At 38.6% G+C, this 21,575-nt stretch overlaps 1 protein-coding gene across 5 annotated transcripts in view; it reads left to right on the top strand.

The window, feature by feature from the left end:
* The window catches only part of ARNTL2 (aryl hydrocarbon receptor nuclear translocator like 2), a 32,727-nt gene extending 15,333 nt beyond the window's left edge, over nt 1-17,394 (top strand). For 4 of the 5 annotated variants that reach the window (XM_038154236.1, XM_038154238.1, XM_038154240.1 and 1 more), the window contains exons 5-17: nt 150-307; nt 1,956-2,035; nt 3,008-3,100; nt 4,984-5,101; nt 5,953-6,096; nt 7,700-7,940; nt 8,875-8,981; nt 9,546-9,696; nt 10,923-10,978; nt 11,774-11,882; nt 12,339-12,426; nt 13,720-13,828; nt 14,830-17,394. In XM_038154236.1, the coding sequence (XP_038010164.1) occupies nt 150-307; nt 1,956-2,035; nt 3,008-3,100; nt 4,984-5,101; nt 5,953-6,096; nt 7,700-7,940; nt 8,875-8,981; nt 9,546-9,696; nt 10,923-10,978; nt 11,774-11,882; nt 12,339-12,426; nt 13,720-13,828; nt 14,830-14,966 (1,591 nt within the window). In that variant the 3' untranslated portion in view covers nt 14,967-17,394. The remainder of the gene's footprint in view (nt 1-149; nt 308-1,955; nt 2,036-3,007; nt 3,101-4,983; nt 5,102-5,952; nt 6,097-7,699; nt 7,941-8,874; nt 8,982-9,545; nt 9,697-10,922; nt 10,979-11,773; nt 11,883-12,338; nt 12,427-13,719; nt 13,829-14,829) is intronic. The other variant, XM_038154237.1, reaches the window with a different exon arrangement.
* The last annotated feature ends 4,181 nt before the right edge of the window (nt 17,395-21,575 follow it).

Below are 21,575 nucleotides of genomic sequence, written 5' to 3'. Positions count from 1 at the left end.
GTCCAATACAATTGGACAATTGCATAGCAATTGAACAACTGTTTCAGTGCAGTAGTACTGATGATAGTTCCATTCCCAAAATGAAATTTTATATTATGGGGAAAATCATGTGTTCTACATCACTCTTTTAAAAAAAATTTTCTTCTTAGAGAGGCTCACAGTCAGACAGAGAAAAGAAGAAGAGACAAAATGAATAATCTGATAGAGGAATTGTCTGCCATGATACCACAGTGCAATCCCATGGCCCGAAAGCTGGACAAACTCACAGTGCTACGGATGGCTGTGCAGCACTTGAAGTCTTTAAAAGGTGAGTTTGGGAAACATCATCCTGTAAATTCTTGTTCTAGTAGGAGTTATTGTGTGTATCTTCCCAGGTTTTAAATAAACTAAGAGTATTTTATTTTACATTTCCTTTCTGTATTTAGTTCCAAGTCTGCTCCTCATTTAAATGCACATGTCTGTAGCTGTCAGAACGTAAGTTTAAATTTTTGCTTAGTATAGCAGAAAAAAGCCACTCTTCAGTTTCTGATATTTTCTGACTGCTCAGGGCATTCCTTGCTCTTGGGTCACTCCTTGATCCTTTTTAGAAAGTACAGGAGTCAAAAGGAAAGTTGCAAGACCGAAAATAGTTTAACAAAATGGTCAATGGGTTTGATTACAATAAAGTCTTAAAAATCCTCACATGGTAGAGAGTAGCAAGAAACATAAACTTCTGATAGCCCAGTCAGCTGGGAAAGTTAATAATGGATCTTAGGGAATGCTTTAGTGTGGGGATCAGCCCAGGAAATATTCTTTGCTCTCCTTTTGGTATTGCTAGGTTTTAGGATTTTTTTTCCCCTCTCTCCCAAAAAAATATATCCAAATAAACTCTGCAATATGCAACTTGTATCAGCTGCACAGAATATGTAGGTGTTCTGGTACCACTGTTTCAGAATAATAATTTGGTCAACTCTAAACAAAGATCCAAGATCCTCTGCATTTCAAAACCCACTGATTATGAATAAACAGGTCTAATGAGAACCCAGTTAGTTTTGAGTCAGAGAAGTGTAGAAAATTAATTAAGTTGCTACCTTGACAGTAATAGAATCATAGAAATGACACAGGTGTAAAGGGTTTTGAGGGTTTTCTAAAGGACTAAGAGAGGCACGAAGAAATAATGTAAACCAGCAGCAGGACAGTGACTGCACTTATAGTTTAAACAAGAAATCTTCAGCTCATGCATTTGTATTTTAACAACAGGATGTGAAAACTGGACTTCATCCAGGACAGTTGTATTTACCTCTAAACAAATGGTTTAAGAGAATACAATATACATGTGGAGTTATAGTGCATGATGAAATTGGCTGAAATGTTCAACTGTTACAAAAATGTAACAAGAAAAAAAAATTAATGGATAAAAGTGTAATGAACAAAAATTATTTTATAGAGTACATGCCATGGATGTTGGAACAGTACATGCAGTGAGTCAGTCTCACTGTATTTAGTGAGACATTTGATTTAACTACAATAGCCTGGTTTTTTGATTGTTGGCTTTATAGTATTAATGGAACATTATGAATGCCAAAAGATATGATAATATTGGAATTATTCTGTTTCAGGAAAGAGAATTTATTTAAGAGGTCTGAAATATACCTGTGAAATGTTTCTAGAAAGTTCAGTTCTCCTAATACCATTTCTCTTACAGTACATTAATGATATCTGAACAAAAGTTTGCTTGGTTTGTGTTAATAAAGGGCAAGAAAAAAACCCGGTTATGTGTCTGTTTTCATTACCAGTTATGTTTGAGATTTGTTTTAATTTTATTTTTAGAATTTCTAGAACCTTGAATTATTTTTTTAATTCAGCTTTTGGGGTCATAGAGAAAAATTCTGAAAGACATAACAAGTATAGCTCTGCTAAAAGTGAATTTAAAATGTAACTTTTGACATGATATCTGTGAATCATCCATTTTCCAGGTTCCAGTAGCTCCTACTCAGAAGTCCGATATAAACCTTCATTTTTGAAGGATGACGAACTGCGACAGTTAATCCTTAGGGTAAGTGGAAGGAAACTCTCAGATAAATCATGTCTTTGTTAAAGCTTGAGTTTTCAGTTGGACAGTGCTTTTTCTCCCATCATTTCCTTCAGTCAAGTGTTTTATTATACTGATTTCTAAACTCTGTGCACTACCCAGGCTTTCATGAAGGTGTGCAGAGATGGTTTGGGAGCATGGCAGGCATCAGTCCTGGAAGGGACAATAATCTGTGTACAGTCTGCCTGTTTAATACATCTGTTCTAAAAATCTTCACACGAGTGCAGAGAATGCTGCCAGTTATGCAGGAACATCCTCACAGTTGTTGGCTGTCCTTCGTGGACATTTTTAAAGATGTACTTCACAAAAGGTGAAGAAAATACCTGGAATAAAATCTTTACTCTTGTTTGCACACTTCATCATAAACCCACACTCCTCATTCACAGCTAGGTTTGTGGTTTTTTTTCATTTGCCGCAATAATGCTTTGCCAAGATCTGTGAATGGCTCCCAAAAGAAGCTGTTTTGTAGCTGGACTTCTGCCAAAGATGTGTTTAAGAAACTTTAGCTGTGTGTGGTTAAAGGCCTTGTTTGGTCCTTGCAATCTTAATTGCTTTTTTTTCAGAATCACAGAATGGCCCGAGTTGGAAGGGACCTTAAAGTTCATCTCATTCCACCCCCTGCGACGGGCAAAGACACCTTCCCCTATGTCTGGTTGCTCAGATCCCATCCAACCTGGCCTTGAACACTTCCAGGGATGGGGCAGCCACAGCTTCTCCGGGCAACCTGTGCCAGGGCCTCACCACCCTCACAATTTCTTCCTAATATCCAATCCAAACACACTCTCTGTCAGTGTGGAGCCATTTCTTCTTGCCCCTCTCCAGCTTTCTTGTATTTAATTTTAAAAATCAGGTTTAAAAGTGTGCTTCCTTGTAGTCATTAATATTCATTGTTTATTTTAATTGTGTGTTTTAAAGACAGTATCTTTATATTTTCAGGCTGCAGATGGATTCCTGTTTGTGGTTGGATGCAACAGAGGAAAAATTCTGTTTGTCTCTGAATCAGTTTGCAAAATACTGAATTATGATCAGGTGGTTATTGTTGTTTCTTGCTTGCCTTTACCTTGCATTTTCTTTGGAATTTTAAAACTTTTCTATTTTATTTTATATTACATCATACCAATTCTTGTGTATAATTTCTTGGAATATGTTTGATTTTATTCAGAGTAAAGGTGAATATCCTGTAGGAAAATATGTGCAAGTACATCAGTGTTCTCAACCTGAGGAACAGCACCAGACTTCAACTGATCATCTTTAAGAAAACTGCCAGTCTGAGAGGAAGGGATAATTTGAAGATGTCCTAATTTCTGTGTGCAAGAGATTTTCTTTCAGATAGTGAAATGATTTTGGGAGGTTTGTTTTTTTTTTTAAGCCAAGGAAAATGGGTAGTTCAGCAGTGGAAGTTAATTAAAGCTTTCCTTGGTGATGCCTTTATGTTCAGATGCACCACGTAATACATCATCCACAATAACTGTCTGAGCGTGTACCCTTAACCTGAAACAAACTGAATGGGAGCCAGCATAGTCTGTAGAACAAGGGAAACTGGCAAAATAGAAGTACTTTGGTGTTCAACATGATGGGCAATTACCACAAATAATCCAGGGATGATAATTTGTTCTTGTATCGATGACTTCTGTTTCACAAACAGAGGCTAAAACAGTGCTGCCATCTGTCTACTTTTGTAACTTTGAAACCATTTGTGCTATCTTCATTTTCTTTATAAATGTACAGATAACCAATCTGGACTCTTTCATAGACTTATTTTTATCTTTTTTTCATTTTTAAAGTGCAAAACTGTCTTTTTTAATTAAAGTGAAATGAATCATCCTAGGGGAATAAGCATAAAGCAGAGTTGGTTTTTTTTAATTTCTACACTGATTTTGTTCAAGAACTGAAAGTGCCTTTCTGGAGTCACTCTTGTTAGACATACTTAGTTCTAGACCCTTAAGATCTCCTCTAGTCCAGACAAGGAGATTGACATGACTGACTTTAATAAAACCCATGGATTTATTAGCTTGTTTGGGAGTTGTTCTAGGTTCTGAATCCCATGCTGGAGCTTTATTTGGTTTGTTACACCTGTATATTTTGGCAAGGCTGCTGTTAGGCTGTCTCAGCAGCACTCAGCATTTTCCCATTGCATTAGGATTAAATGGAGATTGGGAAAAGGCAGGAGACTGGGTGTTAGTCCTGAGTTTGAGTCAAGAGTAGAGCTTGTCAACACAGCTCCTTTATGTCCTTTGATTTGCTTGCTGTGCTGAAGGTAAGCAGTGGAAAACCAAACTCTCCCACTTCTGTGAGAATTCCTTCCTGTCCCAAAAGAAAGTGTTGCAGCAGGTCAGTTACTTGGGATGAAAAGAGTGAGCAGGTAGAAGGCATCCCAGCTGGAGACATCCCAGAAAATATCCTCTGCTAAGGAGTGCTGTGGTGAGCTGAGCCCTGCTTCCAGCCTGCTCCTGGCTCTGTGGTGCTAGTTTGTCCAACCAAATTAGACCTCAGAGTGGTTAGATAGTTGAATATTTAATCCTCCTTGCTATTTCTTCCCTCCTTCCCCAATAATCTGAGAGTGGAATTACTTTGTGTGTAACCTTCCTTGGCTAGGACCAGGAATTGCATTATTTACATAAATAAAGCATTTGGTTGTACAAACTTGTTTGATCTCCAACTAAATCTGGTGTTTTTCAAAGGGAAGGAACAAACCATGTTTTTACTACCTTTTTAAATAAAAATTATATTAAACAATGACAAATGAAATGTGAAACAAAATATTGATGTTTGGAGTAGTTCTGGTATTGACTTTTTTTTTTAGTGGTGTAGACAGTTGTTTTCCTGAGATAAGTAATGTGTGAGGTCCTGTTCCAAAATGGTGTGGTTCTCATCTCTTTTGGGTTTTGTTGGTTTTTGTGTTTTTTTAATAGGCCAGTTTAATTGGACAAAGTTTATTTGATTACTTACATCCAAAAGATGTTGCAAAAGTTAAGGAGCAACTTTCTTCATCGGATGTCTCACCTAGGGAGAAGCTCGTAGATGGCAAAAGTAAGTCAGAGCTAGATGTGCTCAGATTTTTTCAAGAGATGTTAATAAATCTAATTATTAGTCAGGATGTATTCAGGTGTGTTTGTATGGATGTGTGGATGAACAAATGTGAGCTGTTTCTACGAAGCAAACATTTGAATGCATATCTGCTGCTTAAAATGCATTAGAGTTGAAAAGCTAGCCCAGAAGAAAATTGATTTTAGATCATAAAAGTTACAGAAATTCTGTTAAATTACTGCAATCATTGTTAAGCATTTACCAAGATATAGTCTGACATTCTTCCTACCAGCATACTACTTTTTTTTCTTGTATTTGCTAGGTCTTGTCAATACAAAAGACCTGATGTAGTCGAACATGGGATAAAATACTTCAATATCAAGAATCACTGTCTTCTCTGAAAATGCTAAGTGTCAATCCCAATGTAACCAAACCTTCTTTAGTTTACAGTTGTTTCTAATAAGGAAAGCATTGTGTCCTATGCAGCTAATGCCTGTTTTGTGTACTATGCAGCTAATGCCTATTTTATAGCTGGCTTTTACAAACATCTTTGCAGTTCTTCCTTGTACCAAATACAAGGTGAAAATTTATAAAGCATCTGTAGTAAAATTCTATTAAGAATATCAAGAAGGGTTTAAAAATAGTTTAGTAATTCTTTCTAATTTTGGAATCTGTCAATTGTGTTTTCTTTGCCCTATTTAAACTATTAGACTTTTAAAACTGTAAGTACAAAATGTAGGCAGCTAAACAGTAAGGACAATGTACTGGGAGGTAAATGCAGAAAGCACCTTGTTTTCTGAAGTTTTATTGCTTGGTTTTGGTTGTTTTTAACTACTTTACTAAATCTTTGTAAGCTGGCTTGCAAGTACACACAGATTTCCAAGCTGGACCGGCTCGGCTGAACTCTGGTGCTCGACGTTCCTTCTTCTGTCGCATAAAGTGTAGCAGGACCACAGTCAAAGAGGAGAAGGATTGTTTGCCCAACCCAAAGAAGAAAGGTATTCAGAGAATGGAGATGAAATGCGGGCTTTTTCTCTTGAAACTTGTTTAAATTCCGAGTCACTAGTGACTTTCTAGTTCTTCTGATCTCACAAAGTAGCTGTAGAGCAGTGTGAATGTGAACTAGGGACACCTTTTGAAAAACAGTCTAATTGTTCTCTTTCTCCTCCTGGTGCCCTCCTGGAAAGAGGGAGGGAGGAACTTGAGATACAGTGGCTCTATAGGAGAATGTGGTCTGTTGTGGTCAAATTTGAGAAGTCTCAGGGAAATATCTGAAAGAACTGGAACAGATCAGAAGAATGAAACTAAATAACTTATGTCTTGAAGATAACTGAGTGAATTAAGCCTGCAAACTCTACTATTTTGAAGGGAAAAAAGCAAGTAAACCAACTTTTTTTTCTGATTTACTTTTTGTGTTGTGTGTATTTAAAAGTATGCATTTTCCTTTTTCCCCCCTTTTCATGGTAAAGTAATTTATTGGTGTAATTCCATTCATTTTCCCAGTAATTTTACTTTAGTTCATATTTTGGTATGCCTGTAGAACAGTATAATCTTGTCAAGTTTCCAGTGAAAATTTAAATTTTAATTTTAAAATTTAAAATTTAATTTTAAAATGCAATTTCCAGCTTTTGTTTTAATAACTTAGTATTGATTTCTGCAAAAGCGTGCTGAAATAGTTTGATCCTGAAAAAATCCTCCATGTTCTCTTTTTCAATGTAACCTGTTACTGTTGAGATACACCACAAATTTTAAGAGGCCCGTGATTGTAAGTAAATAGAATTTGATATCCCTTGATGCGTCAGATAACTCAGTGAGATAAGAATTTACCTTCTGTAAGTGTTTCTTGGGAGAGCAGTTTTGAGGGAAGGCACCTGAGCAACTGTGACAAAATCATAGTGGGATGACTCAGTTTCTCATTTTGCAGAGTTGATCTGTGTTTTTTTGTAATAGAGAGGAAAATCAAAGCTATGGAAAGCATCTTGTTCAGCATAAAAGTGTCAAGAATGCTTTGGCATTTTTTTGGAAAGACAGCTAATGTAGGACACATGATGTCAAATCTTGATGCTTATGAGGGTGTTTGCATGTTACTTAGAGAGTAAAATGGATGAGTGACAGTGTATGCTGGAATTAAGGATATTTAAAGTATTTGTATTCCCACAAAACTTCAGAAACCTGAGATAAACAGAAAATAAGCTGATTCTTTCTTCAACTGCAGTGAGCATATGTTCAGGTCATTGTGCTCACCAAAGGTAAATTGATTTGGAAGCTACAGAGGGCCTCAGGTTAATTTTAATTCACAATCCATATAAAACCAGAGTGATCTATGGGTTATTGCTTTGTTTTCTGTCTAACTTGTGTTTGAACTGCCAACACCCATAACTCATCTCCCTAAATCCTACACAGGATTAAAAGCTCTCTCTGCAGGTAAGCCCAAATGGAATAGAACAAAATTAATTGAAAAAAACTCTGTGAAATAACTTTGTACAAGTGGTGTAGGTAAGCATGAAATATAGCTGCTGGTCTCACGCCAACATAATAAAATAAGTAGTTTGGTTTACTCTTTGAACAATAACTGCTTCTTATTTAATTTCTTTCTATTAGATCACAGAAAATACTGCACCATTCACTGTACTGGGTATTTGAAGAACTGGCCTCCTAATGAGGTGGGAGTAGAAGAGGAAAATGATGTAGAAAAGGACAGTAGTAACTTTAACTGTCTTGTTGCCATTGGGAGGTTACACCCTTATATTGTTCCACAAAAGAGTGGAGAGATAAAAGTCAAAGCAACAGAATTTGTTACACGATTTGCCATGGATGGAAAATTTGTTTATGTAGATCAGCGGTAAGCGTTTTGTTCTTTAATGAAGAGAAATGGCACAACTGCTTCCATTTTCTGTTCCTCTGTCAAAACTGTAATTTCTCTAGCAGGGTAGAAGTTCTAATTCAAATTCTCGGTTTTTGAGAATTTTTTTTAAATTCTCAAAAATTCTAATTTTCAGAATGTTTTTCTGCTCTACACAAGAAGTTTAATTCTTAAACTATGTGTACTTGGGCTTTGTTTTTTGTCAAACAATACATCATGTATAGAAGTGTATTGTCCTATAGAAAATGGACTCCTTTATTCATAAAAAAAAATCTCAAGTTAGAGCTTCATAGCTCTCCACAAGACTGAAGTAATAACATTTAACCAGAAGCTATTGCTTCTTATAGTCTTATCATTTGTAACAAATACATTCTATCTAAGTGAGGTACCAAATTATTTTATTAGAAGTGAGAACTAAGTTCCCATGTTCTGTACTTTCTGAACCCAGACTTTTATTTGATGTAGAGAGCTAGTTACCACTTTGCATTTAGAATTTCATTGTCACTGGAAATGTTACTGCTTTCAGTCTTCTTTTCTTTCAACTAAAAGTGTCAGTTGAAACTAATTCCTTTGAGTGGAAGAGCAAAATTCAGCTGCTGAGTTTTTTATTGACTCTTATGTGTGACCAGTACTGTGACTGGCTAAGGGAGAGCCACTAAACAGAAGTATTTTGTGTGTATATGTGATTTGCATGTTTAAACATTTATTTTGCCTTCGCATTGTCATTCATTGCAAAGGGATCATTTGCTGTGAAAAATATTTCCTATTGTTTTAGAGCTGTAGTAATGCTATATTTTTTCCCCATACATGAACACACAGGCATCTGTTTGTTTAAATATTAATGTTCTGCTTTATCTGATACTGAAGAAAACAGCTTTGAGTCTGCTGTAGTTCACGTTTTTATTTCTAACAGCGCAACAGCAATTTTAGGGTATCTGCCACAAGAGCTTCTAGGAACTTCTTGTTATGAGTACTGCCATCAAGATGATCACAATCACCTAGCTGAAAAACACAAAGAAGGTACAAAATAGTTGGTCCTCTCAGACTACTTATAGCTACATGTAACTGCAAGTAAGAACACTGCAAACCCAAATTACCCAAATTACTCAGCATTGCCCTTTGTGATGTCTGTGTTAAGACAAGCCTGTGTAAGGCTTGCATTAAAAGCAGGGAGAAACTTGTGTTGTCTTGGCTCCTGGTCCAGAGCCTTAATTGTGGAGGAATAATTGTCAGCACATCTGTCAAACCCTCTGCTTCCATTCTTTGTAAGGAGGGGGAGGAATCCTGAAGAGCAGATGTGTGTCTGATAACATAATTAAAGACACGAGTTAAAGCTCACCAAGTCATGAGTCTCCTAGTGTTTTGCAGGAACTTAGTACTTGTTTATTAATATAAGATTTATGACCCTGCTGAAACTATATAATTTGATTTTAGAACAGGTCCCAGTTTGTTCTGGCATTTTTAGTCTGTGTCTGGCCAACAGAAACATTTTGATTTTATGATGCTATAAAATAGATTTATTATTTCTAACTTTACCTTTCTAAGCTTAAATATGGTGATTATGACTTTCCTTTTCTTACCTAGTGTTGCAGAACAAAGAAAAAGTATTTACAAATTCCTACAAATTTAGAGCAAAAGATGGGACTTTCGTTACTTTAAAGAGTCAGTGGTTTAGTTTCATGAATCCTTGGACCAAAGAGCTGGAGTACATTGTATCAAACAACACTGTGGTATTGTAAGTAATTTATATGACTCTCCATTTATTTTTTGTCATAATTACAGTTAGCACTAAAATAACCTACTTAGAAAGCAGAACAAGACTAGAAAACATCAACCTTGCACAGAAAGGGGCTGAACAACCTGGACAAACATATTTTTCGCATTTACCTGCTATTTTTGTTTGAGGCCTAAGTTGTGGATTTGACTCTGAAACCTATGCTGTTTCCCTGTAGGAAAAAAAAAAGAGATGAAAGAGTTTTCTTGTTAAAGGAAGAAGGGAAGGATCTTTAAGAGAAGTAGATTTGAATAAATGGAACTGTCAAGTTAATTTTGCTTTTCCTTCTGGTCTTTACAACCCTCTGTGTGTCAGTTGACCCAATTCCAAGTGCTGCCCACTCCCAGGTGTCAGAAGGTGGAGAAGCACAGTTGATAGATGGTGGAAATGCAAGGCAGGACACAAAGATCCTCTCCAAATTGAGTGCAAGGGTGGAGCCTGGGGGACAGTAAATGTGTGTGTTTAATTCTTTTTTTTATTTGTTGTTCTTTTTCCTTCTCTGCACCTTGCAATGGAGCTGTAATTTGGATTGTTCCAGTGCTACTGAGGATCTTTGCCAATGATTGGAGTTTTGAGTGGGGACAGAGGGGATTTTTTTTCCATTAAACAAAGTTGTTGAGGGGGCCTTTTGCCCATTCTGTATCTGATTCATGCCTTAGGTCAACATCACCCACCTCTTTTGCCCATGTCCTTTTTCCCCAAGAAAACAGAGAAGAGCAGTTCAGACAGTATGTGCCAGTAGCCCAAGGACACTTTTTTGCCTGCCCTGGAAGTGTGGGCATTTGCAGCTGTCTGCAGGAGGGAGGGAGGGCAGCAGCTGCTGACACGAGGCAGCCACTGACCTGTCCTTGTTCCTGGTTATCTGATTTCCCTCCTAACACTAAAAATGACAGCCCTGTTCCCTTGTCATGGAACACAGACAATCCTACTGGCTTTCTTTTTAAATTGGAGAGTAAGTGGAAATTAGTATTTCACCCACTGCTCAGAAACATTACAAAGAATTGAACATGGAAATATGTGAGGAATATCTTATATTTCATTAGTTTGAGGATGTTAGCTTTGATTATGTGTAAAGTATTATTGAAATTAAACATAAATATCTGCTGGATTTTGCTCTTGGGAAAAAAAAAAGCATGCTGACTTTTTGTGGTGTGTTTAGAATTTTTTTTCATTTCTTTAAATCTCAGAGGTCATAAGGAATCAGCTGAAGAGGAGGTCCTCTACAGTTCCCAACCTGCAGAAGGCAAGTGTCACTTCTTACAGTTATCACAGCTGCACCTCCTGATCAGTCAGTTTAAATTTGTCCAGTCCAGGGATTTTTTTATCCTAGGTTGTGTGCAAAGAAGGAATTTTTTTTAAGCTACTTCTTTTTCAGTGTTTAGTTACTTACAGAGTCCTAATTGATATAATTCACAGAACTCTTAAAAGAAGTGCATATAGCCCATTTTTAATTTCCAGCAGCTTCTGTTAGGGCTGGGGATTTGGTTAGTAGGATATTGTGCTTCTGTCAGAGACCCTTCATATTTTGCCCAGTTTTTGGAACAGATGCAACTGTGCTGAGTTTATCTATAAAATACAGGGGAATACTGTTACAGAAATTATTTTGTTATTATTTTTCTGCTATGCAAATTTTCTGCTTTCTGCATGCTGTTCTATCATGCTGTCAAGGCTTTATATTTGCTTTTCAAAATGTTCTTTCAATAACTCATTTCAATTGGTGAGAAATCCAAGGGTTTTTTTAAACTCATGTTCTTTGCAATGTCTGTGAGAGACACTGGAGGTGGCAATGATTAAATATATTTCACTACTGAAGAACAACAATTTTCACAAACAGATTATTCACTTTATATTGCAACACCCTCTTCCATGAATCAGTATTTAAAGGAATATAATTTCTGAATACATATATGAAAATATATACTTGTTTATGTATATCTAGAACAAAAGCTACTTTAAAATGAATCCTTGCTCTGCAATGAAAGTGCTCTGGGTTTAAGGTTTTGTTTGGGCTTTGTTTTGGTTTTTTTTTTATCTACAGATGCTGTAAAACAGTCTTTAGTAAGTGTACCTGGAATGTCCTCTGGAACAGTTCTTGGTGCTGGAAGTATAGGAACCGAAATTGCAAATGAAATATTAGAATTACAAAGGTAATAAATGCATAACACTATCATTAGGCTTTTAAGTAAAGATAGGCATGAAGAATATATGATTATGTGAGGGTTGCTCCAGTTTCACTTTTATTGTATTATAACATTTTTTAGGTTGAGCAATAGCATTATGAGATACCATTATAATTATGTCAGTCTCATGCCTGGCACAGCACACGACTGTGCTGGTGATTCAACAGAGAAAGAAAACTGTGCTCAAGGAATAGAATTGTGACCCATGGCCTTTTCTGATCTCTTCTCTGTTTTCTGCTACCAAAACTTGGAGCCGGATAATTTACAATCTTCAGGAGAATTTAAGACATTATTGTTTCAAATTATCAGACTCATGCTTTGTCACTGGGGGAGGGGGGTCTGGTGGGTTCTGCAACACACAGTCTGTTTTTCAGTGTTTGATTATTGTGACCTGGTAATTCAACTAAACACATGCAATTTTAGGTTGCATTCTTCACCCTCTGGAGAGTTAAGTCCGTCACATCTCCTGAGAAAGTCACCTTCTCCAGCTTTAACTATAAACTGCAGTGATGTGAGTACACCCCTGCCTGTAAAAATCCAAAATGAAAAGGTTAATGTCAGCTCAAAACTTGTGTTTGAGCCAGATTGCCCTGATTTGTTTTTGTGAATGTGCCCTTTTAATCTTAATGGTGTTGAAGAGAATTTAAAAAAATTTGTGCTGTTTTGAAATGTTTAAAATTGTGACTTTGAAGGTATTTCATTACTCTTCTAAAAATGGGTAGTTATGCTAATCTAGTGGTGCTAGTAAATCTACTAGTGCTTGTAACACCACAAACTATAACTAACATATTTAGTTACATAAATAACATCGTTATTGCCCATAGCTATGGAATAATTAACATACCTTCTTGCCTAAATATGTTGTATGTTTTGTACTAGACATGGCATGAACAAACTTCTCCAACAGCTCTTTGAATGCAAATGTCTTTCATGTTAAAACAGTTTATCTTTCCACTGCAATTCTCATTTCTTATGAAAAAAACCCCACTATTCTGGTCTAGGAGCTGCTTTGACTTCCCCCTTTTTTATGATCTGTTCTTCCCTGTGTTACCACAGATCTTTCTCCTGAAGAGTTGTTTGACTTACTTATGCTGAAATCTCTAAATCATATAATGTCTCATCACAAGGATAATTTCATCATATTCATTGAAGATTTTTCGTGATTCTGGGCTTTTATCCCATTTGTTCCTAAAATACTTTTGGAAAGCATTTCACCTTTATTAATTTCCTGGTAGAATATACACAAGTCGGGCAATCCTAGGAATCTCTCCTGCTAAATTACAATGTATGTGTTAAATAAAACAACTATCAGGAAAAAAAAATTTCTTTTAGGTTAGCATGACTTCCATCCCTTTTGCTATGGTGAATATAGTTTAATGCATATAGAACCTAGGAAGTATGAGGACTTTTTTAATCTCTTAACTGGAATGTTTTGACAGTGACAAACATCAGATCACTGGGAATTTGTAGTGTATTGCAGTAGATGTGGAAAGTGCAAACCAGTACATTTGGTGCTGGATTTATTTACTAAACACTGAGTTAGACCCTCAAGCAGTGCCATCACTGTGAAGTACCTTTGACAGCTGTGTAAGTCACAACTTTTATTTAAGCCAGGTCCAGTGCTATATGAACTTATAAAATATTTGTTTCTAAATGCAAAATATCTGCCTGATGAGGTATATTTTTCACTTTCTCTATTCAGTTCTTAATAATTTGACAGGAATCTATGATGCTTCTGTAATGTAATAATTGTGACTAAATTTAGGATCTAATTCTGTCCTTTCTACCAATTCTGCTCTTTCAGGTGCCAAATAAAGAGTTGATTCAGTTATGTCCTTCAGAAACAGAAGCTCTGGAGAATTCAGAACAAACCCAGGGTGCTATTCCATTTCCCAGTAACGAACCTCTCCTCAGTAAGATTTATTTCTCTTGGGGATATTCTGGGGGTTGCAGGGGCTGATATTTCTGATCACTGGTGTCATTTCTGAGTGTGCCACTTTACAGCCATGTATATATTGTAAAGAGATGTGGCTGGCTGAAGATGAGACCACTCTGAAAACAGATGTGTTATTGCTGCAAGGCAAACAGTAGAATTTGGTACGCGAGGCAATCTCATGACAAAAAACATAATCTGTAACTGAAGTTTACCATTGTATTCTTACACTTTTCATGAGACACCTTACTCTTCTCTCTCCAGGACAGAGATAGGGAGGGAAAAGTATTTCAATGCAATGTCAGGGAACTTCTTGGAATTCGTGGATTATTGTCCTTTAGCCCTTTACCTCTTTCTAAGCTGCAAGCTAGGAGTAGTTGATACAAAGAACTGCTCCAAATGGCTCAGAAAGAATTTATCTTTCCCTTGTTAAGTTTGTCTGGATACAGGATTCCCTGGCCCTGTAAGAGGAAAATGCCACTGCATTATGTTCGGCATAAAGGGCAAAATGCTGTAAAAGTCATGTTTATGCTGATCCTGTATTTCAGATCTTAGAAACTTTTCCATCTTCCTCTTCTCCCTCATTTGCCAGGGATTTATTTGTTTATTTATAACCTACAGCTTTCTTCTGGTTGAACTATGAACCTTTTCAGAAAAATTTAAAAACCTAAACCCTGACAACCCCAAACCAACCAACCAAAAAAGAAAAACACTAAAAATGAAACACAAAGGAGAAAAAGCTAATTCTTTAATAAGGGTTTGGGAAAATAGAATTAAGAACAGCTGCAAAAACACAGAACAAGGAGGAATGGTGTTAAATTAAAAGGGAATCAAGTTAGGATTTTTTTAACATAGAACTATTTGCCTTGATTTCAAAGGCAGGTTCTGCTTCAAACCAATTCTGTTTTGCAATTTACCATGTTCTCCATGCTTCATAGTGTTCATGCCTGCTTCAAGCTCCCTGTTTTAATCACTGTGTAGGTGGCAATTCTCAGCTGGACTTCGATGCCATCTGTGAGAACGATGACACTGCGATGACAGCTCTGATGAATTATCTGGAGGCTGACGGAGGCCTGGGAGACCCAGCTGACCTCAGTGATATCCAGTGGGCTCTCTAGAGCTGCTTCCGGGAGTAAGGAAAGTCAGAAACCTCTCATGCACAACAACCCTACATCCTCAGTACTGTATTGGAGTTTTCTAATGGTTCCTTTGAATTCAGACTTGCTGTCTCTGGATTTTTAAGACGGGAGCCTTGTTCAGAGAGAGACATCTTCTGCTGCACTTACGGACAAATGCAATATTTTTTTCATGATGAGGAAACCTTGAAATTTTAATATTGAACCATCTGTAACTGGAATGCTTAGAACAATTTAGTATATTTTTGCTAAGAAGCTTTAACCAAAAGGTACTGTACAATGTACAGGATTACTTTTTCTTAGTTTTAATACTTCAAACTTTTATTTATTGTTTTTTGTTTCAAGTTGCAGAATATTAGTTATCCATATTACTTTCTGTAGAACCTACTGTACTTATATGGTTTGAGAATATTTGTAACTATTAAATTTAATTGAAATAATTTGCACACACTACAGTTGTAAAATAAGGTATTTTAATTCTCAAATGATGCAGTTTGTGATTCCTTGCACTTCTCAGCAGTGCAATTTTTGCAGTCAAAGGTGAAAATGAAGCCTACAGTTCTGGGAGCAAGGATTGGGGTTGGATCACCCTAATAAACAGAAGATAATGTTTTTCTCAAAACACTCGTTTTCCCAGTACACAAACATGAGAAGGGAATAAGAAAAGAGCAACAAACTTAATTACTGTTTTGTATTATTTTTAATGTATTATTAGAGAGGCAGTGCATAGAACCAGAGGAAAATAATGCTCTATTTGTAATAAAGCACTTTGGTCTTGTCCCAGGTTCTTTACTAACTAGAGAAGTGTGAATGGATAGTCTTGGTTCCAGAGTGAGGCTTGCACTGTCTGTTGGTGAAAAATTGTTAAAAGTCTAGAGCTTCTTTTATGTTTTTGGAGAGATTGGAGAATTTTCTACTGCTTGAGTGCGTGACTTTTTAAAATCTCTCTGTACTATAGCTTTGTAAGTAAATGCTATGCAGGATGATCTTTTGGGAACAGCTTTTGCAAGGATTGTATTGCAAGGATTGTATCCCAGTTACAGCAAAATGACTCAAGAACATGGCACTTTAGGGGTTGCATTAGAACAACATAGCACTAACATAGCAAGAGGATCTTTTATCTCTGGTATTGAAGGTTTAAACAAACTTTTGCATAGATTATATATTATAAAATTACAGATTTTTTCATGTTTTCTTCGTGTTTGGGTTTTGGTTTTTTTAATTCAGGTAATGAAAGGAAAGCATTTGAAGATACATGTCTGATACATGTGCATCTTTTTAATACAGGCATTTAAATGTAGGTACAACCCAAACCTCTCTCACTCCAGGTGAGGATGGCAGCCTAGGCTGGTGTTTCTAGGAAGGCTGGAGTTGGGAACAGATGGATGTGGCTGTCACTAGATGTCATCCTTGTGCTGCTGGGGAGCCACCCTGTCCTCATGAGGACACAATCTAGAAGTGAAGTGGCTTCCTCTGCTTGACAGAGCATATTATAGATAATATGACTCTTTTGGCAAACGATGTGGTTTTGATGATGGTGATTTGCTAGAATGGCTTCTTGGATTCATTTTTTTTCCTTTTTTTAACTCCATAGACTTTATTTTTTTCTTTTTTTTTTTTTTTTGCATTTAATTTGGATGTCATTTCCTGCATTCAGATCTCTTTTTTACATACATGGGGCCAAAATCATCAGTTCTCTTGCTTTATAAGAATAAACTTTTCTGCTTTTTCTGAATTTTGGGCTATATAATGGAGCAAAATGGAAGAAATAAACAGGCACTTTTTAAGAACTGATAGATATCTATTTGTGTAAATGAAATTTGAGATTCTGCCATTGTAAAGTGCATTTTCTCTTTTCTATTCTAGAAGTAAATTCTAAATAAACCAGCAAATACTGTAGCTCATAGAGAAATGACTACACAAATAACTTAAAATTATACAGACTTTATTAGAACAGTTTTTTTAACTGGAGTAGTTTGGAAACGTGGCAGCTGTTGTTACTGCAGGAGCAAATTAATTCTTTCACAAGATTTATATAAGTGTCTAGACTCAAACCTCTTTTTTTGGATTCTTGGCTATCCCTAAAAAATAAAACCAAAAATGTAACTTTGATTCTTTTGCAGTCGATGACAAATATTGTGACTTTCAATTAATTTATTAGATTTTCCCTTTACTATTTGTAATTTTTTTTTTCTGGCTTAAAGCAGCCTTTTCGAGAAAAAGTGTCACTTGTAAATATTTCTGGTTAAATTAATAGATATTTTTGAATACAATTGAGATAGTATGTGCTTATCTTTGTTTGTATAACAACACAATTCTAGTAAGATACTGACAGTTTGTTCCTGGCATGGTGCAGGTAATGGTAGGATGTTGTTAAACCAGGTCAATAAATACTGTTTTGATGCCCTGCTGTTAGTCTGCTGGCAATTCTGTCTAATACTGAACTGAAATATAAAGTACTTGTTCTTTCAGATCCCAGGCTTCTTCCTCAAAACAGAAACAGGGATGTGGAACTCCTGTGGATTTTGGTAGCTCCGTGTGATGCTCCCCTGGCAGGAGGAGCCTGTAATCCAAACTAATGTGCATTTTTGGGGATTCAAACAGAGCTTCAGAACACCCACGTGCCCTCCAGGGATGAACTCTGAAGGTGTCCATACATTAACCCTGAACTTTTCCATTTCCTGTTGCAAGCACAAGGCTTGTGAGGAGCAACTGAGGGAGCTAGGAATGCTCAGCCTGGAGAAAAGGAGGCTCAGTGGAGACCTCAGCACTCTACATCTCCCTGACTGGAGGTAGGTGAGGGTCAGGCTCTGCTCCCGAGGGACAGGATGAGAGGAACTGGCCTCAAGTTGTGCCAGGGAAGGTTTAGATTGGATACTGGGGCAAAAAAGGGGGTTATTAGGCATCGGCAGAGGCTGCCCAGGGCAGTAGAGAAATCATCATTCCTGGAGGTGTTTAAAAGATGTGCAGGTGTGGCACTGATGGACAGAGGGATTTGGTGGTCCTGGGTTATAGCTGGACTTGATCTCAAAGGTCTTTTTTGACCTAAATAGTTGAGTACCTATGAACATTTGTCACTTGATGTTCTGGGGACAGGGAGGATCCTTTCTGTGCTTTTGGGATTCCTTTGTAGGGTATGGTCAGGTACAGTGCTGTTGCATGGGTCTACAGCAGAGATGGATTCTAGTTTCTTTCCTGTGGTGCTTTGTAGTTCTGGAATTTGCTGTGGATCTCACAATGTTTAGAATACTGGAAAATTTGGTTTACTCACGAGCATAAAAGGCCAAAGTCATTTTAGTGACTGCTCACAGCAGGGTTTCTGTTCATGATCCAGAGTGGGACAGAATAGAGAATACAGTACCTCAGCCTGTCTGATCTGTTAAATGTAAGTTCAGCTATGTGGGCACTGCACATAACTTTTTATTATTAATTTGTTTCCATGTCAAAACCCCCAGAAATAATCACACAATCTTTGGAAATGGTAAAAAGTTTTGTGGGAAAGCTCTACCTTGGCTGTTGCTGCTGCAGTGCTGACCCTGTCTGGGTGGTAATTTTTCTTTCCTGGAATTTGCAGATTCCAAGTGTACATGACCCAACATCTGTAACGTGTCCTACACCACTCAGGGAACCTTGGCAGAATGGAGAGAAAGGCACATAATTAATGGGCTCTTGGGTAGCATTGTTAATGGGTAACAGTGAGCTTTATCAGGGTGTTCCTGGAAGGCACTGTAAGGTGAGCAGCAGGGCTCTGAACTCTACAACAGCTCAGGTAATGTGCAATGCTTTTAAACAAAAAAAAAAAAAAGATGGCTTCAAACATTGCTGCTTTCATAAACCTTACAGATAGGGAAGGCAATACCACTGGGCCTTTAATATTTAGCAAAATACTTCCAGATGAGTGGATAGAAATTCTTTGAGAGGAATGGTTACATCCTGAGGCTTCACCTTGTCACAATAGGATAAGCAAATTGATTTCTTAATTATGCAGTTGTGGAATCTCCTGAGTTGGGAGGGACCCATAAGAATCATAGAGTCCAACTCATGGCCCTGAACAGACACCCAAAAATCCCACCCTCTGCCTGAGAGTGTTGTCCAAACAGTCTTGGTGCTCTGGCAGCCTTGAGGTTGCAACCATTCCCTGAGGAGCCTGTTTAGTGCTTTACGCCCTCTGAGGGAAGAACCTTTTCCTGACCTCCAGCCTGACCCTGCCCTGGCCCAGCTCCATTCTCTTGGGTATTGCCACTGGTCACCAGAGAGAAAAGATCAGTGTCTGCCCCTCCTTCCCTTGAGCTTTACATATATTTGATTTGCCAGGTCTTCAAGAATTTTAGGAATTTTTTTTTTTTAATCTGCAAATGCAGTTCCAGTATCAGATACTGTTTTCAGTATCATTGAAGAGATGATAAATCCCTTACCAAACAAAAAGCCAGGTGAGCTTAGTGTTGTTTCAGCAAGCTATAACCAGCTTCTAAAGATTTGCTCTGAACAGCTCTGGGCTGCCTGCACTTCATTCTCCACGGAATTTGTGTTCCAGCCCCTCTGGAGTTCAGGATGCCCCTTCTGCTGGGGGGCAGCAATGGACACAGGCTGACTCCTAGGAAAATTGTTGCAGGAAGAGCTGCCTCTCCTCTTTTGGGCTCCTGCTAGTTTCATTTGCAGATTTCTGTTTGATTTGGGGATTGCTGCTTGTGGAGCTGGAGGAGCAAGCAAAGAGTTGTTTCTTATCTTCTGTCTCTCTGTTACTCATGACCACTTAGGTCTTTATGACAGTGCTCCTTCATGAACCCCCAGCTTTAGAACTTTTTAAATCACAACAGTTTTCAGGGCTGCCTTGCTTGTGGTTTATTGCAGTAATTTACTGCCTGCTCCTAGATTGTCTTTAAAAAAAACAAAACAGGTTTCTCGAAGTGTAACCTTCCCTGTCCTGCTTTTGATGACAGCAATGATCCAGAGTAATGGGAAGACAATGGTCTGGAACACTCCAGTCTTTTCAAGCAGTTGTGCTATTGCCATGGTATGGATTCCTCCAGCTGAGCCTGATGTGATTCCTGCTCATGTCAGGAGGTTTTCTCTTGCTCACTTTTTACATAAAATATGCAGCATCTTCTGATTTGTAGCACTGCTCTTTGTGATTTCGGATCCACACTGACACATCTCTGCAGTTCATGCTGGAGAGGTTTCTGCAGCTAATTACATTTTCACCCTCATAGGTGTGTGAAATTTTATGGAAAGCTTCCTTGTCCACTGGAAAAAGAACTGGAGTTTGCTTTTTCTTGATTTTCAGGGGTTAATTACACAACATTCAGATCAAATACACAAAACTGATCATCTGAAACTGGGCACCCAAAACAGTCCCAAGCGCTGGGGAAGATTGGTCACTTCTTAAATGACCTTCTGCTTTTTGGGGGGTTGAAACCAGAAACTTCAGGACAGAGAAACTTTAGACCAGAAACTCTGCAGCAGAGCCAGGACAGGACAGCATCTCTTCCATCAGTTCAGTAGCAGGTTCAGTGTGCAGGGCTTTTCCTCGTGTTTCCAAACACTGTGGGAAGAGCCAGGGATGGGACAGCCGAAGTCAGAAGTTTGACTGTTTTGGGGGTACAGTTTGGGAGCATTTTGTACTTCAGCTGCTCTGGGTTATGGGCACCAAATCTCTCCTGTCCTTTTTAGAAAGGGATTGGAGGGGAATTTAAACATGAGGAGAAAGGTTCAGGTATGGATTTGACAGCTAGAAATTGTTTGTGCAGTGTTTTGTCCCAGGATTGAACATGGTGTCACACCAAAGCTCAAGGCCAAAGCAGTTTGTTCTGTTGGGTATTTAACAGTCAGGATACTTCAGGTAGGTGAAAGTCAGGACAGCTTTGACAGCTTAGCTACAACAGCTGGTCAGAAGAGCAAACACTCCCTGATAATGACTCCCGCGTGGCCAGTCCCGGGGCGGGGCGGGCACCGAGCGGAGCGGCGCGGGCGGGACGGCGGCGGGGGCTGCCCCGGGGCCGCCCCGGAGGTCTGTGCGCGGTTCGGCCGCAGGTAAGGGAAGTTCGCGCGACCCGCTCCGAGACCGCTCGGAGCCGACTGCGGCAACTTGGTGTCCCGGCGGGGTGAGCCCCGCTGTACCCTGCCCCGGCGGCTCCTCCTCTGCCGCCGCCAAGGCCCGGGGCCCCGGCAGCGGGGCCGGAGCCGCCCGGGGACGGGAGCGCCGCGTGTGCCCGGAGCGGGGGGCAGCGGCGGGGCTGCGCCGCCGCCTCGCGTCCCTGTCGCCGAGCCGTGTCCCAGCGTCCTGCTCCCCCTGCGTGTCCGTGGTCCCCCCTGCATGTCCCTGTCCCCCGCCGCCTCCAAGTGCTTTCTGCACTCCCGACCTTCTGTGCCTTGTTTCTGTGGTGGACCTGACGTAACTTTTCGGGAGGTTTTGGGGAGAGGTTGGCGTTCTTCGGTTTAATCTTTTCAGGCTCTAGTAGGACGCGTAGGACGCTTCAGGCACTGGTGCTGTGAAAGTGCAGTTATGAGTTTTATCTAGAGCTAACAAATGTGGTTTGATTTAAGGCCTGGGGTTCTTACATCCTGTAATTATTTTCTCGAGGTCTGTTTCTG

Source organism: Motacilla alba, chromosome 1A (genome assembly GCF_015832195.1).
Source record: "Motacilla alba alba isolate MOTALB_02 chromosome 1A, Motacilla_alba_V1.0_pri, whole genome shotgun sequence".
In the NCBI taxonomy this organism is placed as follows: Eukaryota; Metazoa; Chordata; class Aves; order Passeriformes; family Motacillidae; genus Motacilla; species Motacilla alba.
This window is presented reverse-complemented; position numbering and strand designations above follow the sequence as displayed.